General features: G+C 56.6%; 2 protein-coding genes across 3 annotated transcripts in view; one reads left to right on the top strand and one right to left on the bottom strand.

Moving 5' to 3' along the window:
* Positions 1-108: 108 nt before the first annotated feature.
* Positions 109-6553, top strand: GCC1 (GRIP and coiled-coil domain containing 1). The gene is made up of 2 exons (XM_019543845.1): positions 109-1180; positions 3119-6553. The coding sequence occupies exons 1-2, from the start codon at positions 152-154 to the stop codon at positions 4418-4420; spliced, it is 2331 nt and encodes a 776-aa protein (XP_019399390.1). The 5' UTR covers positions 109-151; the 3' UTR covers positions 4421-6553.
* A 2126-nt stretch (positions 6554-8679) lies between these two features.
* The window catches only part of DENND6B (DENN domain containing 6B), a 32157-nt gene continuing 21444 nt past the window's right edge, over positions 8680-19392 (bottom strand). For both annotated transcript variants that reach the window (XM_019543843.1, XM_019543844.1), the window contains 6 exons: positions 18416-18505; positions 16449-16502; positions 15820-15929; positions 14582-14684; positions 11037-11111; positions 8680-9954 (listed from right to left, as the gene is read on the bottom strand). In XM_019543843.1, coding sequence (XP_019399388.1) covers positions 9832-9954; positions 11037-11111; positions 14582-14684; positions 15820-15929; positions 16449-16502; positions 18416-18505 — 555 coding nt within the window. In that variant the 3' untranslated portion in view covers positions 8680-9831. The remainder of the gene's footprint in view (positions 9955-11036; positions 11112-14581; positions 14685-15819; positions 15930-16448; positions 16503-18415; positions 18506-19392) is intronic.

Raw genomic sequence — 19392 nt, 5'->3', positions numbered from 1 at the left:
GGGATTGGCCCCCCCCGCCCCTTGTGTGCGAGGATCGGCCCCCCCGTGCGTGCCAGGATTGGGCCCTGCCGTGCTGTTGGTTGTGCAGACAGTGACACACGTGTCCCCCTCCCCTGTCCTGTCCCAGGGCCCTGAGCGGAGCCGCAGCGTGATGGAGAAGTTCGGCATGAACTTTGGGGGCGGCCCGAGCAAGCGGGACCTGGTGGAGACGATCGAGTCGCAGAAGAAGCAGCTGCTGCAGTACCAGGCGCGCCTGAAGGACGTGGTACAGGCCTACAAGAGCCTCCTGAAGGAGAAGGACGCGCTGGAGGCCAGCGTCACGGTGCTGTCGGCGTCCCACGAGGCGGACGTTGGCCCGAGCTGCCCAGCTGCTGGCTCCGGCTCCGGCCCCCCCTTGGCCGACGCAGCAGACGATGGGAGCTCAGTCCACAGCGAGGACAGTGGGGGTACGGCAACCAGCATGGACACGGCTGCCAGTTTAACCAGTACCAAGGGTGAACTGGGCGCGGAGGAGGAGAGGGCAGCCGCGGGGGCCTCCCCGCTGAAATCAGAAGAGGCCAGCGGGTCGGAGAGCGGCATCAGCACGGGAAGTGCAGAGGCACCAGAGGCCGACAAACGGTTGCTGCAGCTAAAGACTCAGCTGGCCACCTTGACCAGCTCCCTGGCCACCGTCGCGCAGGAGAAGTCCCGCATGGAGGCCTCCTACCAAGCGGACAAGAAGAAGATGAAGCAGGACCTGGACGATGCGGCCAGAAAGGCCGAGGAGGAGAGGAGCAGGCTGGAGGCGGAGCTGGCGGGCGCCCAGGAGCAGCTGGCTGAGGTCAAAGCCCGCCTCATCGCCCAGCAGCACGACCGGGCACAGGAGCAGGGCGACCACGCAGTGATGCTGCGGGAGCTGCAGAGGCTGCTGCAGAGTGAGAGGACCGCGCGCCAGGAGGCGGAGCTGAAGCTGGAGGAGGCCAGGGAGGCGCTGGCCGGGCGGGCGTGCGCAGCTGACCGCGCCGAGACTTACGAGCTGCACATCAGGCAGCTGAGGCAGGAGGTGGAGGAGCTCCAGAGGGAGCTGCAGGCTGCGCAGGAGGAGAGCAACAAGCCGGACCCCCGGCTGCAGACCTTGCGGGAGGAGATGGGCAGCCTCAAGCATCACTTCCAAGCGCAACTGCTACAAGAGATGAGAAAGGTGGTTCTGTCGCTCGTGCTTCGGCAGCCCGTTTATAGGAAGGGAGCAGCAGCGGGGACCCCGGGGGGTTGCGGCGCAGTTCAGGCAGTAGAGACCCTGCATCTCGCGCCTCCCAAGCAAGGTGGTGCTCTCTCCTACCTTGGGGGTCTTCAAGAGGAGGCTGGGCAGATGTTTGGCTGGGGTGATATGATCCCGGCACCCGTTCCTGCCTGGGGCAGGGGGTTGGACCTGGTGACCTGTTTAGGTCCCTTCCGACCCTAAGTACTATGATACTATGAGTAAGAGATTTAAAAAAAAAAACATTTTCTGTGTTAGCGGTGGCCACCCTGTGGTACAGACCACCTGGACGCAGAACAGGGAAAAGGTGGCAGAGCAGCAGATCAGACAGGAAGCACAGGGCTGGGAGCAGAAAGCAAAGCAGCAAATTGGGCAGGGAGGACACTGAAGAGCAGTGGATTGGTCTGGGGGCAGATATGCTCCCAGTGGTCTTTCCTGCCTATATGCAGGGGGCTGGACCCAGTGATCTTTAAGGTCTCTTCCAGCCCCTAATAATGATGCAGTAATTAGAGCACTGGATTGGTCAGGGAGCGCAAGGGAGGAAGCAGAAAGCAGAGCAGTAGAACAGGCATGGGAAGGGGATCGGAGCAGCACTCGGGGAAGGTGCAGGGCTAACTTGTGGCTGAAAAGGCTGGCCCCCCACCGTGCCAAGGGAGAAGGACCTCCTCTGTCCTGTTAAGCTAACAAGTCCCGCACAAGCCGAAGCACCAGGCACAAGTAGGTCCCCAGTGGTCGGATGGAGATGAGGGTGGGAAAGCAATTCTCTTGTGCTGTAACGTACTGTCTTGGCACTTCCCCGTGGCGCTCCATTCTAGTCACCCACCCGGTCCAGATGATGTGTTGTCCCGTGGCCATGGGGCAGCACCTCGCATCTTGCCTTTGTAAAATCCTTGGGCAGAAAGTTGAGTGCGGGTACCACTGTTAAGGGGAAGCTACTTTTAATGTAGCTTTCTGTAGATCAGCAGAATTCTCCGTCAGTGACGTCAAGATGAACAACTCGGAAGAGAAGGGGAAAAGATAAGGGGTTTGCTCACTTCGGCTTCTGGGCCTCAGCAGCTCCCCTTTTCCCTGGCTCTGTGCAGAACAGGCTGTGAGATGCACTTTGAGTGTGTTAGCCTTCCTGTGGCAGCAGCAGATCAGGCTGTGGGGGCCAGTGGCCGTGCCACAGTGAGAGGTCCTGCACTTCTGTTGGTGACGGTTTATCCGTGCTGGCGGAAACATCCCGGAAGTGATGTGTCCAGTGCCCTACAAGCGAGAGTCGTGGTGTGCTCAGCAAAGACGTGCTGTGGGGAGCTGCAGTGGGCATTCTCTGTGAAGTTAGAGGGGCTCTGGGGAGAGACAGGCAAATAGCAGGTTAAACCAGGAGTGCCCAACCTTTCGCCCTGTGGGCTGGACGGGCGGTGCCCGGTCCATCCGTGGGCCATATCCACCTGCTGGGCTCAATCCAGCATGGGGGGCAGGTGGGTAGGGCTGGATTCAGCTGCTGAGGGGCCCACAACTGGAAACAGGACTCCAGATGTGGCCTCCTCAGTGCTGAATAGAGGGGAAGAATCACTGCCCCGGACCTACTGGCAGCGCTCCTACCAATGCAGCCCAGGATGCTGGGAGCCTTGGCAACAAGCACACACTGCTGGCTCCTGTTCAGCTTATTGTCCACTGTCACCTTTTCTGCAGAGTCCCCATGGGCTGGATTTGGCCCACTGGCTAGGGGTTGAGCACCCCTGAGTTAAGTAGCTTCCTTCTTTCTGTGGGTGGGGAGAGAGAAGGCTTGAAACAGCAGATGTGGTAGCAGAGAGGAGGGAGCTGCTCTGGCACTTGAACACAGAGGCTCCCTGCGTATAATGAGGCAGTAACGAAACCCATCTGTGCTCTTCTTTCCAGGCAGCCCAGGCAGAAGAGCAGCTCCGGCAGCAAGCCCAGATGGAGGAGCAGCGCGTGGCCAGCTTGGAGGGGCAGGTCTCCGAGGCATCGGAGCTGCTGGGCACTTATGAGAAAGCCAAGCAGAAAGACCAGCTGGTGATTCAGAAGCTGAAAGACCGCATCATGCAGCTGGACCTGGAGAACAAGACCCTGGCTATTGCGGTGTCCAGCCGGTCCCCCACGGACCTACATGTGGAGGAGGCCAACCTTGACTTCAACGTCCTGAAGGACAAAATGGAGATGCTGAAGAGGCTTCTGCAGGCAGCAGCTAAGAAGAGCCAGCCAGCTCTGGACATCGAGAAGCTGTGTGAACTGGAGCTGCCAAAGGGCCATGAGGCAGGGGATGGGGAGAAGGCCACTGCCCTTTACTACCAGCAGGAACTAAAGCAGCTGAAGGAGGAGTTTGAACGGTACAAGATGAGGGCCCAAGTGGTCTTCAAAAACAAGTCGGCCAAAGATGGCAGCACAGCAAAGGAGCTGGAGGAGGCTCAGGAGCAACTGGCAGAGCTAAAGGAGAAGTATGTTGCGCTGCGGCTGTCCTGCGAGGAGATGGAGAAGCAGCATCAGCAAGAGCTGGAAGCCAGGAAGCAGGAGCTGTGCCACCTGCAGCAGGGTCACCGGCAGGAGCTGGAGAAATGCCAGCTGGAGTACCGCGAGAGGAGCCTCATGCTGGAGGAGGAGATGCACAAGCAGCGGGACCGCGCGCTAGCCATGCTGGCGGAGAAGGATCAGGAGCTGGAACAGCTGAGAGCTGTGGCCTTCCCACATGGGCTCCACGGCTCCAAGAGCTACCTGGGACCAGGAGGTAACGTGGGTGATGACAGCTTAGCGGGTGACATCTCTGAGAACCTCACACAGGCCCTGCACATTGCCGCGGCCAGCGAGCCCACCTTTTTCCTGTACGCAGAGCAGCTGGCTCGCAAGGAGGTGGAGATCACAGCCCTGCGGAAGCAGAAGCACCAGCTGGAGACGGAAGTCCACCAGCTGAAGGAGAAGATCCTGGTCGAGGGGGAGAAGCACAGGGAAGAGGTGTCTGCCCTTCAGGACCGTATCCAGAAGACCGTCCGGGACCAGAGCAGGGAGGGAGCCAACCTGGAGTATCTCAAAAACATCGTCTACCGGTTCTTGACCTTGACAGACTCTCTAGGCCGTCAGCAGACGCTAACAGCCATATTGACTATTCTGCACTTTAGTCCGGAAGAGAAGCAAGTGGTTATGAGACACTCGGCCTATGGCAGCTGGTGGCTGCCTGGGAAGAGGTGAGACCTCATTCTCACTTGAACTCCTCCTCCCCTGTAATGACACATTCCTGGTTTCTGTCTGTCCTGAAAGACCCAGCTGCCCTTCCCCTTCTTACAGTGCAGCGTGTGTCCTGGCAAACGCTGAGGGGCTTGGGGAGCCTTCAGCAGAGAGCTGAGCTTTTACACTAGTGCCTTTAGCACTACTCTAACGGCGGAATCGCTCTGGTCATTTGCCAGGACTGCAGATTTCTTTGCTACAGGCATCCACAGGTGGGTGGGGAGGAGACCCTGACTGAGGGCACCAGCTGTGTTAAATCTCCTCTCCCTGTTGTGCCAACCCTCCGTGCATGCAAGGAATAGGGGGACCCTGTCCCTTGCTTGTGTGTGGGCTTTCCAGGTGGGCCTGCAATTGAGCAGTGAAGGAAGCAGCCCTTTGGAGATGGGGAGACACAATGCTCATAACATTTGGTGTGAGGAAAAGCAACAGGGCGATGGTGACGGGTGAAATGTAATTCCCACTGTCTGGGCATGGGAAATCCTGGGCAGCTTTGCAGGATGGCCAAAATCACATGAGAAGTAAACGGCTCCTGGTTTTCAGTGGGAACAGCCGAGGTCTGCTGGGAAGGTTGGGGAAACGTAGCAAGAAGTCCCCTCTGCAGCAGGGATTCTCCACAGAGCCGGACGTGGGTGGGCTCATGTGGAGGGAAACGCTTTCCCAGCTTTTTCACTGACTGGCACTTTATAGCAACGGAGGAGCGAGGGGTGGCTCTGGGCCACATCCCTTGTATGTGCTGCAGTAGACCAGTCACTGCTCTGTCCCCAGCCTTCTGGGAGGAGATGGGCTGTCCTGGGAAGGAGGCCGAGGGGACAAAGCTAAGGGGATGCTCTGGCCCTTGGCAGCCATTTGCAGGCTGCCGAGACTTTTGCCATGTCCTGGCTGCTTCTAAGTGTAATTTTACTTGATTTATTTTGTGACAGCTTGGATGGGGCCCAGAGCCAGTCCAAAAAGGGGAGGGCAGGAGAAGTGGTTCCTCCCAATACCAGGGAGTCTTGTAGCTCTGGAGTGCCTGTGCATGCTTCAGGCCTCACTGCTGTCATCCTGAGAGCCTGCTGGGGCTGGCTGTGCCCTGTGGTGAAGGGCCCATGCGCCAGCCTGGTCAGGAGCAGAGTCCCTGGGGAGATAGGCTATGGCTGCCTCCTCACGGGGTCGTGGGAAGGAAGATCCTGCCAGGAAACAGGAGCAAAAGTAGTGGGGAATTCCAGTTGGTCCTGCTCCCTTTCCAGCAGCACTGCTGCCTTTCTGGGGCAGGATCATGGTGCCAGCCATGCAGCATGGCTAGTGGAGTGGGGCACACAGGCCATGAGAGCCCCCTCCGCTCTGGTTGGGTAATGAACCAAGCTGGGATGGTCCAGTCCCACTCTGAAGTCAGTGTTCGTGCCTGGGGTCGAGGTCTCCCTTGCCCTTGCCCCTCCTGTGCTTCAACTTGTCCCCCCCACTTTTTTTGTCTCCCACCCACAAACAGCAGCATTTCCATCTGCTGCCTCTGCAGTGCTCTTGCTCCCTGCCCCTCTTCCCACTCGAGGACTGGCACTGCCGAGCCAGGACTGCCTGCTGCACGGTTGCACAGTAAGGCCCCTCAAGCCGCCAGGGCAGGATGGTGTTGCTGCAGCAGGTCGGCACATGAAGCAGGGGTGAATGGCGCTACTGGCTCTGCCATCCCCCAGCAGCGCGGGGTATCCGCGCTGGGACCTGCCGAGTGCTGCCACCTCATTCCTCCGATCAGGAGGGGGTCAGGCGCTGCTCTCGGGCACTATAGCGGGTTTCCTGCCACTGGGGCATCCCGGTGCTGCTGGTGAGCAGTATTAGTAGGGCCTATCCAGGTTCTCTGCCCTGCCCCTTTCAGCGTAATGTATCCGGCCATCCCCATAGCCCCTTTCCCAGGGCTGGTGTCCAACGCTGAGCTTTGAAGTTTCCACAGGCCAAAATTTAGGCCAGCAAACAGCAAAGCTCCTGCCCTCCCTCGGACAGGTCTGCCAGCAGCACCAGGAGATCTGGGCTGGCTGATTTGCCGGGTGCACATGTTGTCATGAGCTCCAGTGGTCATACATGGGTCTCATTAAAGGTGCATTGTGGTCCCGGCTGCAGCGAACAAGCGTCCTTCTGTGCATCACCCACCTGCAGGGGCTGCAGGAGGCACTCGCAGTTGGTGCCTGGCCCCAGGCCTCCTTCCACACACCATGATCAACCCCCACTCCGTGCTGCCTTGTCTCCACGCACCCCTGCAGCAGAGCAGGGACGTTGCCAGCCCTCAGCCTGGGACCCGGAATCCCTTATTTGGGTGGGGAAACCCCTCTGCAGGTCTGTGCCTCAGTTTCTCCCATCTGGAACATAGTGATAATGCCTGTCCCCCACCTTGCCAAGAGCTGTGGGGGCCAAGGGGGTAGAAAGCCCAGAGCAGGGCTGGACCAGGGGCAGCAAAAAGTCTGCTAAAGCTGGGAGGGAAGATCAGCCCCCTCCCTTGTGCCTTGCTTGTATCCACACCTGTGGAGGGAGGGAGCCAGGCCCTGGAAAGGGTCCTGCAGAGCGGGGAGGTGAAGCATCCAGCCCCCATCTCAGCTGCCCCAGGCCAGGTGCAGGGGGACAGCAGTGACCCTGAGCAGGGGTCTTGCTCATCCCTCCAGCAAGGACCCTGGGTCCCATCTGTGTATGTCACGGTGTTCACAACTCCTGTGCACCGCAGGGAGGCACCAGCTTTGGTCCTCCCACAGCCAGCAGGGTCTCACCAGGCCAGTTCCTCCAGCCATGTCTGGCAGAGCCATGCACACTCACACCAGGCTGGGGGCCCCAGCCTGGTACTGCTTGGGCACCTTCCCCAGCAGAGCCAGACTCCCAACTCAGTGGAGGTGGCTGTGGAGGCCACAGCCATGGCAAGACCAGTGGGCAGCACTGCTTGACAGCCAGATAGCCACTGTGGGTAGCCTGGGTACCACATGCCTGCTGGGCTTGGGCCTGCCCCAGGCAGGGGTCACCAGGTGCCTTTGGGCCTGTTCCACCTACCTGGCTGGAGGCCCCCCAGTCAACCCCATCCAGGACAGATGGGCAGGAGGCAGGCCCCAAAGGACGTTGAGCAGTGCATGCGCCTCTCCTCTCCCTCCCAGGCAGCAAAATCCCTGCTACGGTCCCAGCAGGATAGGCTGGAGCCACAGTCCCAGCCACTCCCAGGGACAGGTTTGGAGATAGACCACAGCCTGTGCTGCAGGTGTGGCCTGATCCCCAGGCTTTCTTCCCATGCCTGCAGCCTCTGGCCTGGCACCTGTGCTGGTAGAGCCACACACACTGGGGGCACGAGGCAAAACACCCAGTTGTGTCTTGGGGTGGACTGGGAGGTGCACGCACCAGCTTTGCTTCAAAGACTGGGACATGAGCTCTTTGCTCCAGCTGAGACCTGGTGCTGGCTTGGGGGGGGGTGGGGGCAGGGAAGTAGGGCAGCCCTTTGGGGCATTAGGACAGAGTTCCCCTCTGGCTCTTGCTCTGCTCCATTGCCAGCTGCTGTCCCAGCTGGGCCAAGCTCCCCCCTACTGCCCAGGACAGGAGGTAAGTGCAAGATGTGGGCTCACTCCTATGTGTCCATGCTGACCTACACCTAGCTGGTGGCCTCATCACTCAGGTGAGTCCCTGCTTCCCAGGAGGGCAGGATGGGGCCCAGGTGTGGTACACGGGCCACTGCTGCTACGCCCGGCCGTGGCACGGCCCAGGCTAGTCCACGTCCTGCCAGGGACAGCAACTGATGTCTCCCCTGTTCCCCAAGTGCCCAGTGTGGCAGGCAATACCAGGACAGTCTGGCCTTGGGCACAGTAACATGGCTGCAGGCTGGTCCCCCAGCGGTGGGGACAAGCCAGAGACCGCCTTCCCCAGGACCAATGGATGAGGCACAGGGGGCTTAGGCTGGCAGGTCCCCATGCCCAGCTGCCTCAACAGAGTCTGACATCTGGTTTCCTTTCCAGTCTCTTCAACAGCAGCTGCAGCAGGGCACGTGCCTGTCACCCAGGGGTACCGCAATTTTTCCTGGGCTGTTCCCAGGAAGGAGCAGAAAGCTGAGCAGTAGATCAGGCTGAGAGCACAGGGCTAGGAGTAGAAAACAGAACAGCAAGCTGCAAGGGAAGGGGATCAGCATGGCACTGTGGGGGGTGGCACAACTGCCCAGGGACCTGGGGCCCTGGCTGTCCCAGCCATCCCTGCCGCAGGCCCCACCTTTCTCAGCAAGGTCCTGAGACAGGAGACAGGTTTTTTCAAACTACCCTTTATTACTATACAGGAGTCATTTCAACAGCACTGCCCTGGCCCAGCTGCGGAGGGGGCAGCGCCGCAGAACCAAAGACGAGCACAGGGCTAGAGGAAGAAGCAGCTGCCTCCACTCCCCTGCTCTGCTTTCTTCCAGTGTCTCCAGGTCCTGATTTGGAAGGGGAGCTGCCAGGAAGGGGCAGGCAGGCTTGTGCTTGGCCAGCTCCCCCAACCCACATCAGAAACAGTCTAATGGAGGGCAGAGATGGACAGGGGACCATGAAAGGTGGCAGGGTTCGCCCCTGCCTCCCGGAGCACAACCCCAGGGCACCTGCCGCCAGGGCCGGGCTGAAGGTCCCCGCTACACAGGCAAGCTATGGTCCAGGGACTGCACCAGACTAGGCGACAGCAAAATGCCGCTGGATACCAAGGTCTCACAATGCAGCTCCTGAAGCATTGAGAAGAGCAGAGAGGAGAGGGATGACCTGAGCAGTGCAAGAGCAGTGCACGCCTGTTCCTCCAGGCACTCACCCCGTCTTCGTCCCTTCAGTCCTGCTTTTGACAGCAGCAAGGCCATCAGTTCTGCACAAGACACTAGGCCAGGTCCACACAGCTACAGAAGAGCCAGGCTGCCATAGACCAGGCATAGCAGGGGACTGGAACTGCCTCTCTCACTGGAAGCTGGAACTGCAGGTGTGTCCGGTGGGTCCTTGTCCGCAGCAGGTCCTGTCCCTAGGGCGGCGGGCACAACGGAGGTGACAGCAGTAATGCAGTAGTGTGATCACAAGGATAGTATGTTGTCAGCAAGATGTATGGTCTACACGGCCTAGCAAAGCTGTGGGAGCCTGGCTGCCTTCCCTCGGCCCTGCTGCAATGCAGATGGCCTGGCTGCTCGTGAGGCCCCCCACACCCCAACTCTGGCTTCTTGGGGGAGCAGGAGTGGCCAGGAAATGCTGCGCTCATAAGGCTTGTGCGGTCCCATCAGTCCCAGCCCTCGCACTCTGCACTTGAACCCGCACGCAGTAGCGGGCAGAGTCCAGGTCAGTGGCACTAGCTGGCTTTTGAAAACTGCTCGCTTACCGAGCCTAGCGGCAGCTGCCCACAACTCTCAGCGGGGTCCTTTCCTCCCCACAGAGTCCTGGTGCCTGGGCTTAGGGGTGGTGCAGCACTGTCTGGAGGTCCTCGGGCAAGGAGCCGATGATGGTCTCAATGTAGAGGCCCACCCGCTGCAGTGTTTCCTCCTTCACAGGGAGGTGATGGCACCTGGCTCTCACCTGCAGGGGGAAGGAGAGGAGGGAGAGTCTGTAACCGTGGGGGCCTGTAGGAAGTGGGAAATGCAGTCAGAGGTGATGGGTTGTTTGGTCAGGTACAAGCACAATTGCAGGCATCCATGGTTGAGATGAGAGATGGGGGACCCCCTGGCTTCACAACCTCTCTGGGGAGCCCATCCCAGCACTTCACCACCCTCCTTGCGAGAAAGATTTGCCTACTATCCAACCTCAACTTCCCTTGCTGCAACTTGAGCCCATTGCTCCTTGTTCTGTCATCTGCCCCCACTGAGAACAGTTTTCAGCTAGGTCTGAACTCAGAAGAATATAATGCAATGAGAAATGCAGGGCGATAAAGGAGAGGAAAGAAAAATGGATGCTTGGCTAGCATGAGCTGATCTGCCAAAGCCAGACAGCTAGGATCTTCCTCGGTAAGCCAGTTATAAGTATTTTGATCAAACAAGTTTACATAATGGTTTGTTATAGTGTTTGACAGGACTGGTCCTGCCTCAGGCAGGGGTTGGACCAGGGTTGACGGCCGCAGCTCCCCGCAGCTCTGGGATTCTGCAATTCTAAATACCTGTAACGGTAATCACTGTGTGGGTGTCGCCATTAATAAGGGCCAACTTTTTTTGGCAGGTGTGCCACAAATTAGCCCCAGACCCTCCCCTGCCTGATCTGCTGCTCTGCTTCCTTCTTTCTGCTACTTGCCCAATTTGCTGCTCTGCTTTCTGCTCCATCTCCCACTGCGCTGCCCGTCCCCTACACAATCTGCCATGGGCTACACGTTAGCCACCTGTTCTATATCACGGGGCCAAGCACCCCGTTCCACTTGTGCAGTTAACCTAAGCAAGCCCCATGCTATCACTTCATGTGGGTGTGATCTACAGGCCTTGGGAACTGCTGCCTTTGTGGGGCTGAGGAGAGTGACAGGGTCCCTTCAGCCTATGTAAGAGGGTCTCACGGCCAGTCCTGGCAGATTCTGCCCTTCATCCAGTCCCTCCAGCCCAGAAGGAGCCCACTCATCTAAAGGGAAGGTGTGATCCAGGGGTCTCCACTTGGAATCCAAACAGGTAGGAAAAACTGACCAGCTTCTCACGCAGCTTCAGAACCAGGTCCACAATCTCCACCTCTGACTTGTCTTTCATCCAGGCCACAATGTTCTGCAGGAAGAGAAGGGAAGTCATGGGAGGAGAACGGGGCAGGCCCTGGCAGAGCTATGCCCCGACCAGCGCCCGACAGCACACATTGAAAGGATTTTTTTTGTTTGTTTGTTTGTTTGTTTTTGGGGGGGGGCGCGGGAGCGGGATTGTTCTGACAGGGAAAGGGTTAATACCTGGAAGGCAGAGGGGCTGGAGGGGGCCTAGCTAATAACTTGACCTCATATGGTGCTGGAAGTCCTATATCCTGAGATACATGTCTGGCTCTTTTTAGATGCTGGGGTTGGGGAAAGAGTTGCAAGCTGGGGAGCTGGAAAGTGCACAGACCTACATGGGTGCTGGCCAGCCCAAAGCCTGCAGTCCACCGAGCCAGCTGGTATGAAGCCCCAGAGAGTGGAGACGGAAAGGACCTGCCATGCGAGGCTGGCAGGTGAAAAGGCTGGAGCTGTGGGGCAGATAGCAGCAGAAAAGCCAAGACCCTCCAGGGACGAGGAGTTTGCTGCAGACAGGGACATCCCCAGGGGAAGGTCCCTGGAGCCAGCCAGGAACGGAGAAGAAAGCACTGGGCAGGGATGAGGGTGAAGAGTCTTAGGAGCGTGTTTTAAAATGTTTATTTTGTGTTCTGTCTTCCCTAGTCCCGTGGTAGCATTTTCCCTAATTATGGAAGTCGGGGGGGGGGGGGGGGGGGGGGGGGGGGGGGGGGGGGGGGGGGGGGGGGGGGGGGGGGGGGGGGGGGAGGCGGGGGGGGGGGGTGGTGGTGGTTAACATCTCAACTTGGCTGTCCTGTAATTGAGGATCTTGCCTTGAAGGGAGTTTGTACCCTCATGGCCTTGGCTGCCTCAGGGTCCCACACACACACACTAAGCCAAGCTCTGCTCAGGGTGTGCCCCTACCTGACAGGGCTGTTTAAGGAGGCAGCTCAGGTGTCCCTGCAGCCCTGCCCTGTGCAGCGGAGCACCAGACAGTGCAGAGGTAGGAGCCACTCGGGTGGGGGCCAGCAGCACCAGGACTGTCCCGTCAGGCCGCACAGCTGAACATGCACGCTGCAGGGAATCGTTGCAGGGGCTTCGGGCAGGAAGGGGTTGAGCAACAGGAGGCAGATCCCACCTGGGGCTCGCTCGGCTCTGGAAGGGCCTGAAAAGCCTGCTTCTTAGGGACGATTATGAAGGGAATTGTAACAAAACAGAAAGTATCACGATGCCCCTTTATAAATCCATGGGGTGGCCACACCTTGAATGCTGTGCCCAGTTCTGGCCCCTGTACGTCCAAGAGGAGACAGAAGAGCTACAGCAGGTCCAGAGAAGGGCAGCAAGGATGAGAAGCACTATGGATGGGTTTTCCTAGGAGGAGACTCATGAGGCCAGGCCTCAGCAGAGCAGGAGAGACGCTGGAGGGGCAGGAGAAGGGTTCACAAAGCACCAAATGGCCAAAAGAAAGTCCCTGGGGATCGATCATTGCCCGTCTCTTCCCGAGATAAGGACGACAGGTGACAGCATGGAATGAGCAGGCCACAGTTTAAGGGAAGCTTTTTTCACACAGCATGGAAACTCGCTGAAGTATGGAACTCATTGCCAAGGGATGTTGTGGAAGCTGACGGTTTCGTCGGATTCCAAAAGGGATTAGACACATGCTTGGAGGAAAAGGGGCAGCAGGAGCTATGGAGCACGGGGGTGAGCAGCACAGCCTCTGCATCAGAGCTTCCCATGCTTTACATGCTGGAGGCTGCAAGAGGGAAGAAAGGGGGAAAAAACCCTGGTCAGTCCCAGTCACTCTCTCTTCCAGCCTCCCTTCCCTGCAGTTGTGTGAAACAGGAGACTGGGCAAGATGAACCTAGGGTCTGCCCCAGTTGATGGCAGCTCCTATGGTCTTACAACAAATGAGCAGCAGCTGCCCACAGCAGCCAGCACAGGATGTATGCTGGCTGCTGGGAAGGCTGGGCTGATCCAAGTCCCAAGTCATGCCATCATGGCCATGCTTGGTAGTTGGGTCAGAAGGGACCTGAGAGGATCAAGTCTGATCCCCTGCCATGGGCAGGAATGAATGCTGGGGTCAAACAACCCCAGCAAGATGATTGTCTAGCCTCCTTCTGAAGACCCCCAGGGTAGAAGCAAACATCACTTCCCTTGGAAGCTGGTTCCAGCCCCTAGCTGCCCTGACTGTGAAGTAGCACTTCATGATGTCCAGCCAGAATTTACTCTTAATCAACTTATGGCCGTTATTCCTAGTCACTCCTGGTAGTGCTCGGGGGAACAGGGACTCTCCTGTTCCCCGTTGGTCCCCCGGGTAAATTTATAGACGGTCACCAGATCCCCTCTCAGCCTTCTCATGGAGGCTGAACAGGTTCAGGTCCTGTTGCCTCTCCTCATAGGAGAGCCCTGCTAACCCGATTATGCGGATGGCCCTCCTCTCACTCTCTCCAAGTTGTCCGCATCCCTCCTGAAGTGCAGCGCCCAGAACTGGACGCAGTACTCCAGCTGCGGCCTGATCAGCACTGCATAAAGGGGGAGGATCACCTCCTTGGACCTGCTCGAGATGCATCTGTGGATGCAGGACAAGGTGTGGTTAGCCCTACTGACCATGTCCTCACATTGGCAGCCCATGTTCATCCTGGAATCAATAATGACTCCAAGATCTCTTTCTGCCTCTGCATTGACGAGAAGGGAGCTCCCCAGCCTGTAGGTCTGCTGCTGGTTCTTCCTCCCTGGTGCAATACCTTGCTCTTCTCAGTATTGAAACCCATCCTATTCTCATCTGCCCACCCCTGTAACCTGTACAGATCTAGATGTAGCCTGTCCCTCCCTTCTAGCGTGCCCACATCCCCCCCAGATCTTAGTGTCATCTGCAAATTTGAGCAGGGTGATTTTTACCTCCTCATCAAGTTGCTGATGAAGATGTTGAACAGTGCGGGCCCGAGGACCAAGCCCTGGGAGACCCCACTGCCCACATCCCTTCAGGTCAAAAATGACCCGTCCACCACCACTCTGGGTGCAGGCCTCTAGCCAGTTTGCAACCCATCTGACTGCAACCCACCACAGCCACCTAATTTTTTTTTTTTAAAACAAAAATAGGGTGAAAGACAGTGTTGAAGGCCTTCCTAAAGTCCAGAAAGACTACGTCCACCACAACACCTGCGTCCAAGGATTTGGTGACCTGGTCATAGAAGGCCACCAGGTTGGTCTGACAGAATCTGCCTCTAATGAACCCGTGTTGGTTGCCCCTAAGCATAACCTCCCCTGCTTGCCCCTTGCAGATGTGCTCCTGGATATTTTTTTCAAAGAGCTTCCCCAGGACTAAGGTAAGACTAACAGGCCTATAATTTCCTGGGTCCTCCTTCCTCCCTTGGAGGCCAAGTTGCTCCCCAGGGACACAAACGAAACTGCACCTCTGAAAGCCCTGGTCCCAGATGTGCCAGCCCCTCCCTGCAGGTATTAAACACTAGAAACCCAGTAAGTGTTCTTGCCGCTGGAATGTACCGCCTCGCAGATGGCCTCCAAGTGCAGAGCCTCCAGCTTCTGGGTCATCTCCTTGTGCCTCTGACGGTACCAGCCATCGAAGTTGGGAGACTTGAAAAAACGCCTGAGGGGAGAGATGGAGCTGAGACGAGACAGAGGAAAGGACACAGGGCCCTGGCAAATGGCAGGGGGGTTTCTCTGCTGCATTCTGATCTCACGTCCTACTAAAAAGGTGTTTCCAGCACTGGGCCTGGAGGCTACACACTTCCTGGTTCAGTATCATAATGGACACAGACGGACAGCAATTGTCTGCCCCTGCCCATCCCAGCTGTGGATCAACAGATGAACACACTGTGGACAAATGCCACAGCTAAGGACTACAGCAGACGGGATCGCTGGATGCAGGCCAGTGCCTTCCAGATCCCCATCATTTCCTCTGAAAACCCTCCTGCTTGTTAGTATCTTACTACTGGTTACGAGCCCAGAAATTAGTGCCCGTCACTGTCACCCCTAAGCTGTACAGGGAAGTATTCACCTTCCTCCAGGGCAGGCAACTCAAAAGTGAATCAACTTCATGGCAGCCACCTCACACCCAAATTTATGAGTGCCACCACTGTCTGCTCTCTCGGTCTCCTCCGGCACCAAGCCTCCCTTGCCTCTCTTCTCATTGAATACCAGGTTTCAGATTCTTTTCTTCTCCTTCCTAGTTCTGGTGAAGGCTTCCCCTCTCTGCTCACAGCTTAATTTTCTTATAAGAGTGAGGGGGACCCTCCCATCCCATTGTTTCCTAAAGATCCTGTAGCACCTTAGTCACGCAGGGCTGGGGCTGGGGCTAGGCAGCGAAGGCACAACGACTGTCATGCTGGACCAGACCCAGGGCCTGTACAGGGCAGTGTCCTGCCAGTGACAGGAGCCAGGTGGGCAGTAATGGAGTAAGTGTGCCTATGGGGGAAGTTTCTCCTCAGTTCTATCAGTCACTAATTAACACCAGCCTCAAAGCAGGAGGTTTTACAGGCTGAAAGCCTGCCAGTTCCAACTCTTTTCAGTGTTTTTGAATCAGTAACAGGGAATAAGCTCTGCTGCTGCCCTTGGCCAGTATTAGTTAGCCAATTTCTTCCTGGCATCAAGCTTCCCAAGTGACCAGGCTTGTGCTTGTGCTGCCCTCTCCTTTCACCACAACTGAATCAGGATCTGGCAGGTACATCCATTATAAACCAGTCCCCACTCTGAGAAAAAGGCAACTGACCCCACATTCTTACCGATAGAGACCTAACCAGTCCCCCTTCAGGACACAGGTGAGCTGGGGGCCAGCATGCTCAAGGGTCTTCATGAAATCTTCCTGTCGGAAAGGCCGGATCTGGGGAGGATTCTGTGCAACAGAGAAAACATGTCACTAGGCAGCTAGGTGCATCAGGCATGGAGTTCAGACTTGCTAGGAGCAGTCTATGCAGGATGCATCCAAAACCCATGAGAGCTGGCAATACCCAAAAGCATACATCTCCTGCAGTTCTGCTAGGACAGTCCTATCTGCAGACCTGTTAACAACCTTGCTGAGCTGAAAAATCACTACAGACAGCAAGCCTCCATTTCCAACGTTCATCCAAACTCCTTTTTCCAGGGACAACCACCCTGTCCTTGTGCACGGTGGGCCACAGACAACTACATCCTTCCTATAGCAGTCCCACCTGCTTGGTGGGAGAGTAAATCTTAACACCTTGACACCAAGATTTTGGCAGGTCTGGGCCTGGAGTTGTTTTCCCCGTACACGAGCAGTTTGTTGCAATTTGGGCCACTGGGGCCATTCGCAAAGAAAACCATCAGCACAAGTGTGCAGCCATTCCCAACCCATGTCTGGAAATCAAGTCCCAGCAGCCCACACTGTCCCTACCTTCCACGGTGTGATGGCCCTCTGCAAAGGCATCAGGCTGGCGATGTAGTGCTCCTGTGGAACAACAGTGGACACCAGTTAGAAGAACTGGAGTCTGCTGCAAGGCCACTCACTTCCACACTGTGCTCCAGGTGCTAGAAGGACACCCTGGGTACCGCTCCCCTCCCTTTTCATTTTGCTGTGTGTCTGCACACGTGCAGTTGTTCCTGCTGGCTGGTTTCCCATCCATTGCCAGGACATCAGAACTGGCTGCAGTGGGAGCACTGGGGGTAACACAGGCTGAGATCCACACCAGGACTCTAAGACACTGCTGGCATACTCCCAGGGAAGGAAGGCTGAGAAATCACCATGTTTCTAATGCGACAGGCTGGCATTGGGAGTCAGCAGCTTTCCAGCATGGGAGAGGATGGTGGGGCTGGAAATGAGAAAGCACTACCACCCTGATGACACCTACCACAAGCTCAGGGCCACAGCAGGGGCCTTCAGGATCTTGAAGTTCTCAAACTCGTGTATCGATCTTAACCACATTTTTCCAAGAGAGGATGATGGCAATGGGATTTATCTAGCCTAGTTTTCACAGGACTAGCTTCCCGGCCCCCACTGTAAACATTTGCCTTGGACACTGACTGAGACCACAAGTAGGTACAAGAAGCCAACTGCAAGGAAAACCTGCACAAGGGGAAAAGGTTTTTTTTTTTTTCCTGGTACCTGATGTTAGGAGCAGGATCACAGATCTTTTTGCCAGGCACAGTAATGACCAAACCCACTAGAACAGTGGGGCGCAGCCTCTGGCCCATGGGCCGGATCTAGCCTGCACAGATGCGTCATCTGGGCCACAGGGCTTCCCATACGGCTGGAAACATGGCAGCAGGGGAGCAGTGGCAGTGCTAATTACTCCCACAGCTGCAGCAATCATTGCTGCCACCAGTCCCTCACCAGCAAATTTCCTGGTCCATGGATCATCCCGTGTTTGGGATGACGCAGCCCCAGGCACCATGAGGCTGTCCTGGCAATTCCTGATCGCACCTGCAAACCAACTTTGGGTGCCAATCTTGCAAGGATCTGGCCTGCAGACCAGCCCCATGCCACTCATCAACTCTTGGGACCAGACAGGTCTGCCCTAGAACCTGCCTATCAACAGACAGAGAAGTTGTGGACTCCCCATCCCTGGAGGTGCTCAAGGAGAGGGTGGGCAGCCACTGAGCAGAGATGATCTAGGAGTAGCGATGTCTGTGCTCTGCTATGGGAATTTCCCAGGCTTCTGGGCCATGCTGACTGCTACCCCCTGCCCTTTTTGCTCTCTTTGTCAAGGGGTTTTTAAGCCTCCCTCAGAGGCACTGCAGCCCAGGCTGGGGACAGGGACCGGGCTGTGCCAATGCTCCTACTGGAATCAACCCCACAGAGTCCTGGCTTGAGAGTCTTGCCCTTCCACATAGGGTCAGACTGATGCTGCAGTGAGGGCAGGAAGGAATTTTACCCCCTGGTCAAATTGGTACAGAATGGAAAGCTTTTTGCCTTCCTCTATAGCAGGGGCACAGCCTCTGCCTAGGATCTCTTGAGTTTATATTAATTACCTTTTATAAGAGCAGGACACTGGCTGCCACGGTCTCTCTGCTTTACCTGGGGCAGGTCTGGGTGTTACATCTCATATTGTAACAGGCTTGACAGTAGTTTTATTAAGAGATTAGATGATGGTTTGTATAGGATGGTTTGGATATGGATAATCCTGCCTCAGACAGGGAACTGAACTAGAAGAGACTGCTGGAGGTCCCTGCCAGCCCAACTTCTCTATGATGATTTTATGACAATCTGTTCCTCTCCAAGAGCAATGTGACCCACTAAGAGCACACTGGTGTGACGTATCTGAATCCATGGTGGCTGTTCAGACACTACGGAAGGGTGGACAGAAGCATTCCTGTTCATCCCCCCCCCACATTCCTCCATTTGACAGACCACCCTGAACTCACCAGGGGGATGATGAAACTCTGGGTCAGCTCCAAGAGATGACGCCTCAGAAGGGCGCTCTGGACTTCTGACGGGCGCTTCCTCTGAATCCCCTGCAGACAGAGACATTACAGCAAAGCAGGGAGCACAAGGTAACAACATTTTTCAGTCAGCAGCTTTGACAGCTAAGTACGGAGGTCATGCAAGTGCGTGCAGCATTCTCAACCTGAATGCTGTGACTACTGGCAGTGGAGGACCCAGCTGGATAAATCAATTTTGTGCATGCTCCCATGTACTGCCCAAAGTGAAAGATCCACCCACATATGATGCTAACATGAGATCTTGTTCACATTATATGGCTTAACTCTTCAGAATATGATCAGCTCTCATTTCCCCTGCTAAATAGGCACCAGGATAAAATTTAGGTGAAAAATCCTAGCGCAGCAGGACAAGAAGAGTGTTCTGGGGCAATGTAAACCCATGGTCGTATAATATAGGCTGACCCATGAGATATAGAAATCATGGGCTTCAGCAGTTAAATACAGCCTCTTGTTTCATATTAGGTAGGGTCAGAAGGGACCTAAGCAGATCATCAAGTCCGACCCTCTGCCATGGCAGAAAAAGTACTGGGGTCAAACAACCCCAGCAAGGTGTTCATCTAACCGCCTCCTAAAGACACCCAGGGTAGGAGTGAGCACCACTTTGCTTGGAAGTTGGTTCCAGATCCTAGCCGCCCTGACAGTGAAGTCGCGCCTCCTGAGGTCTAGTCTGAATCTCCCCTCTGCCAGCTTGTGACCATTATTCCTGGTCACTCCTGGGTGTGCTCAGGGGAACAGGAACTCCCCCAGTGCCGGCTGGTCCCCTCTGACTAGTTTGTAACGGCCACTAGGTCCCCCCCTCAGCCTTCTCTTGTGGAGGCTGAACAGGTTCAGGGCCCGTAGCCTCTCCTCATTGGGCCTGCCCTGCTGCCCCCTGATCATGCAAGTGGCCTCCTCTGGAC

This window comes from Crocodylus porosus, unplaced genomic scaffold, assembly GCF_001723895.1.
Source record: "Crocodylus porosus isolate Cpor-Errol unplaced genomic scaffold, CroPor_comp1, whole genome shotgun sequence".
Taxonomy (NCBI): Eukaryota; Metazoa; Chordata; order Crocodylia; family Crocodylidae; genus Crocodylus; species Crocodylus porosus.
Note: the sequence above shows the minus strand (reverse complement) of the source record. Positions and strands in the feature narration are given on the sequence as shown.

Coding starts and splice junctions, on each gene's coding strand:
- GCC1 (XM_019543845.1), top strand. CDS start 152: ATGGAGAAGTTCGGCATGAACTTTGGGGGCGGCCCGAGCAAGCGGGAC. Junction 1,181..3,118: donor TGCTACAAGAGATGAGAAAG/GTGGTTCTGTCG, acceptor TCTTCTTTCCAG/GCAGCCCAGGCAGAAGAGCA.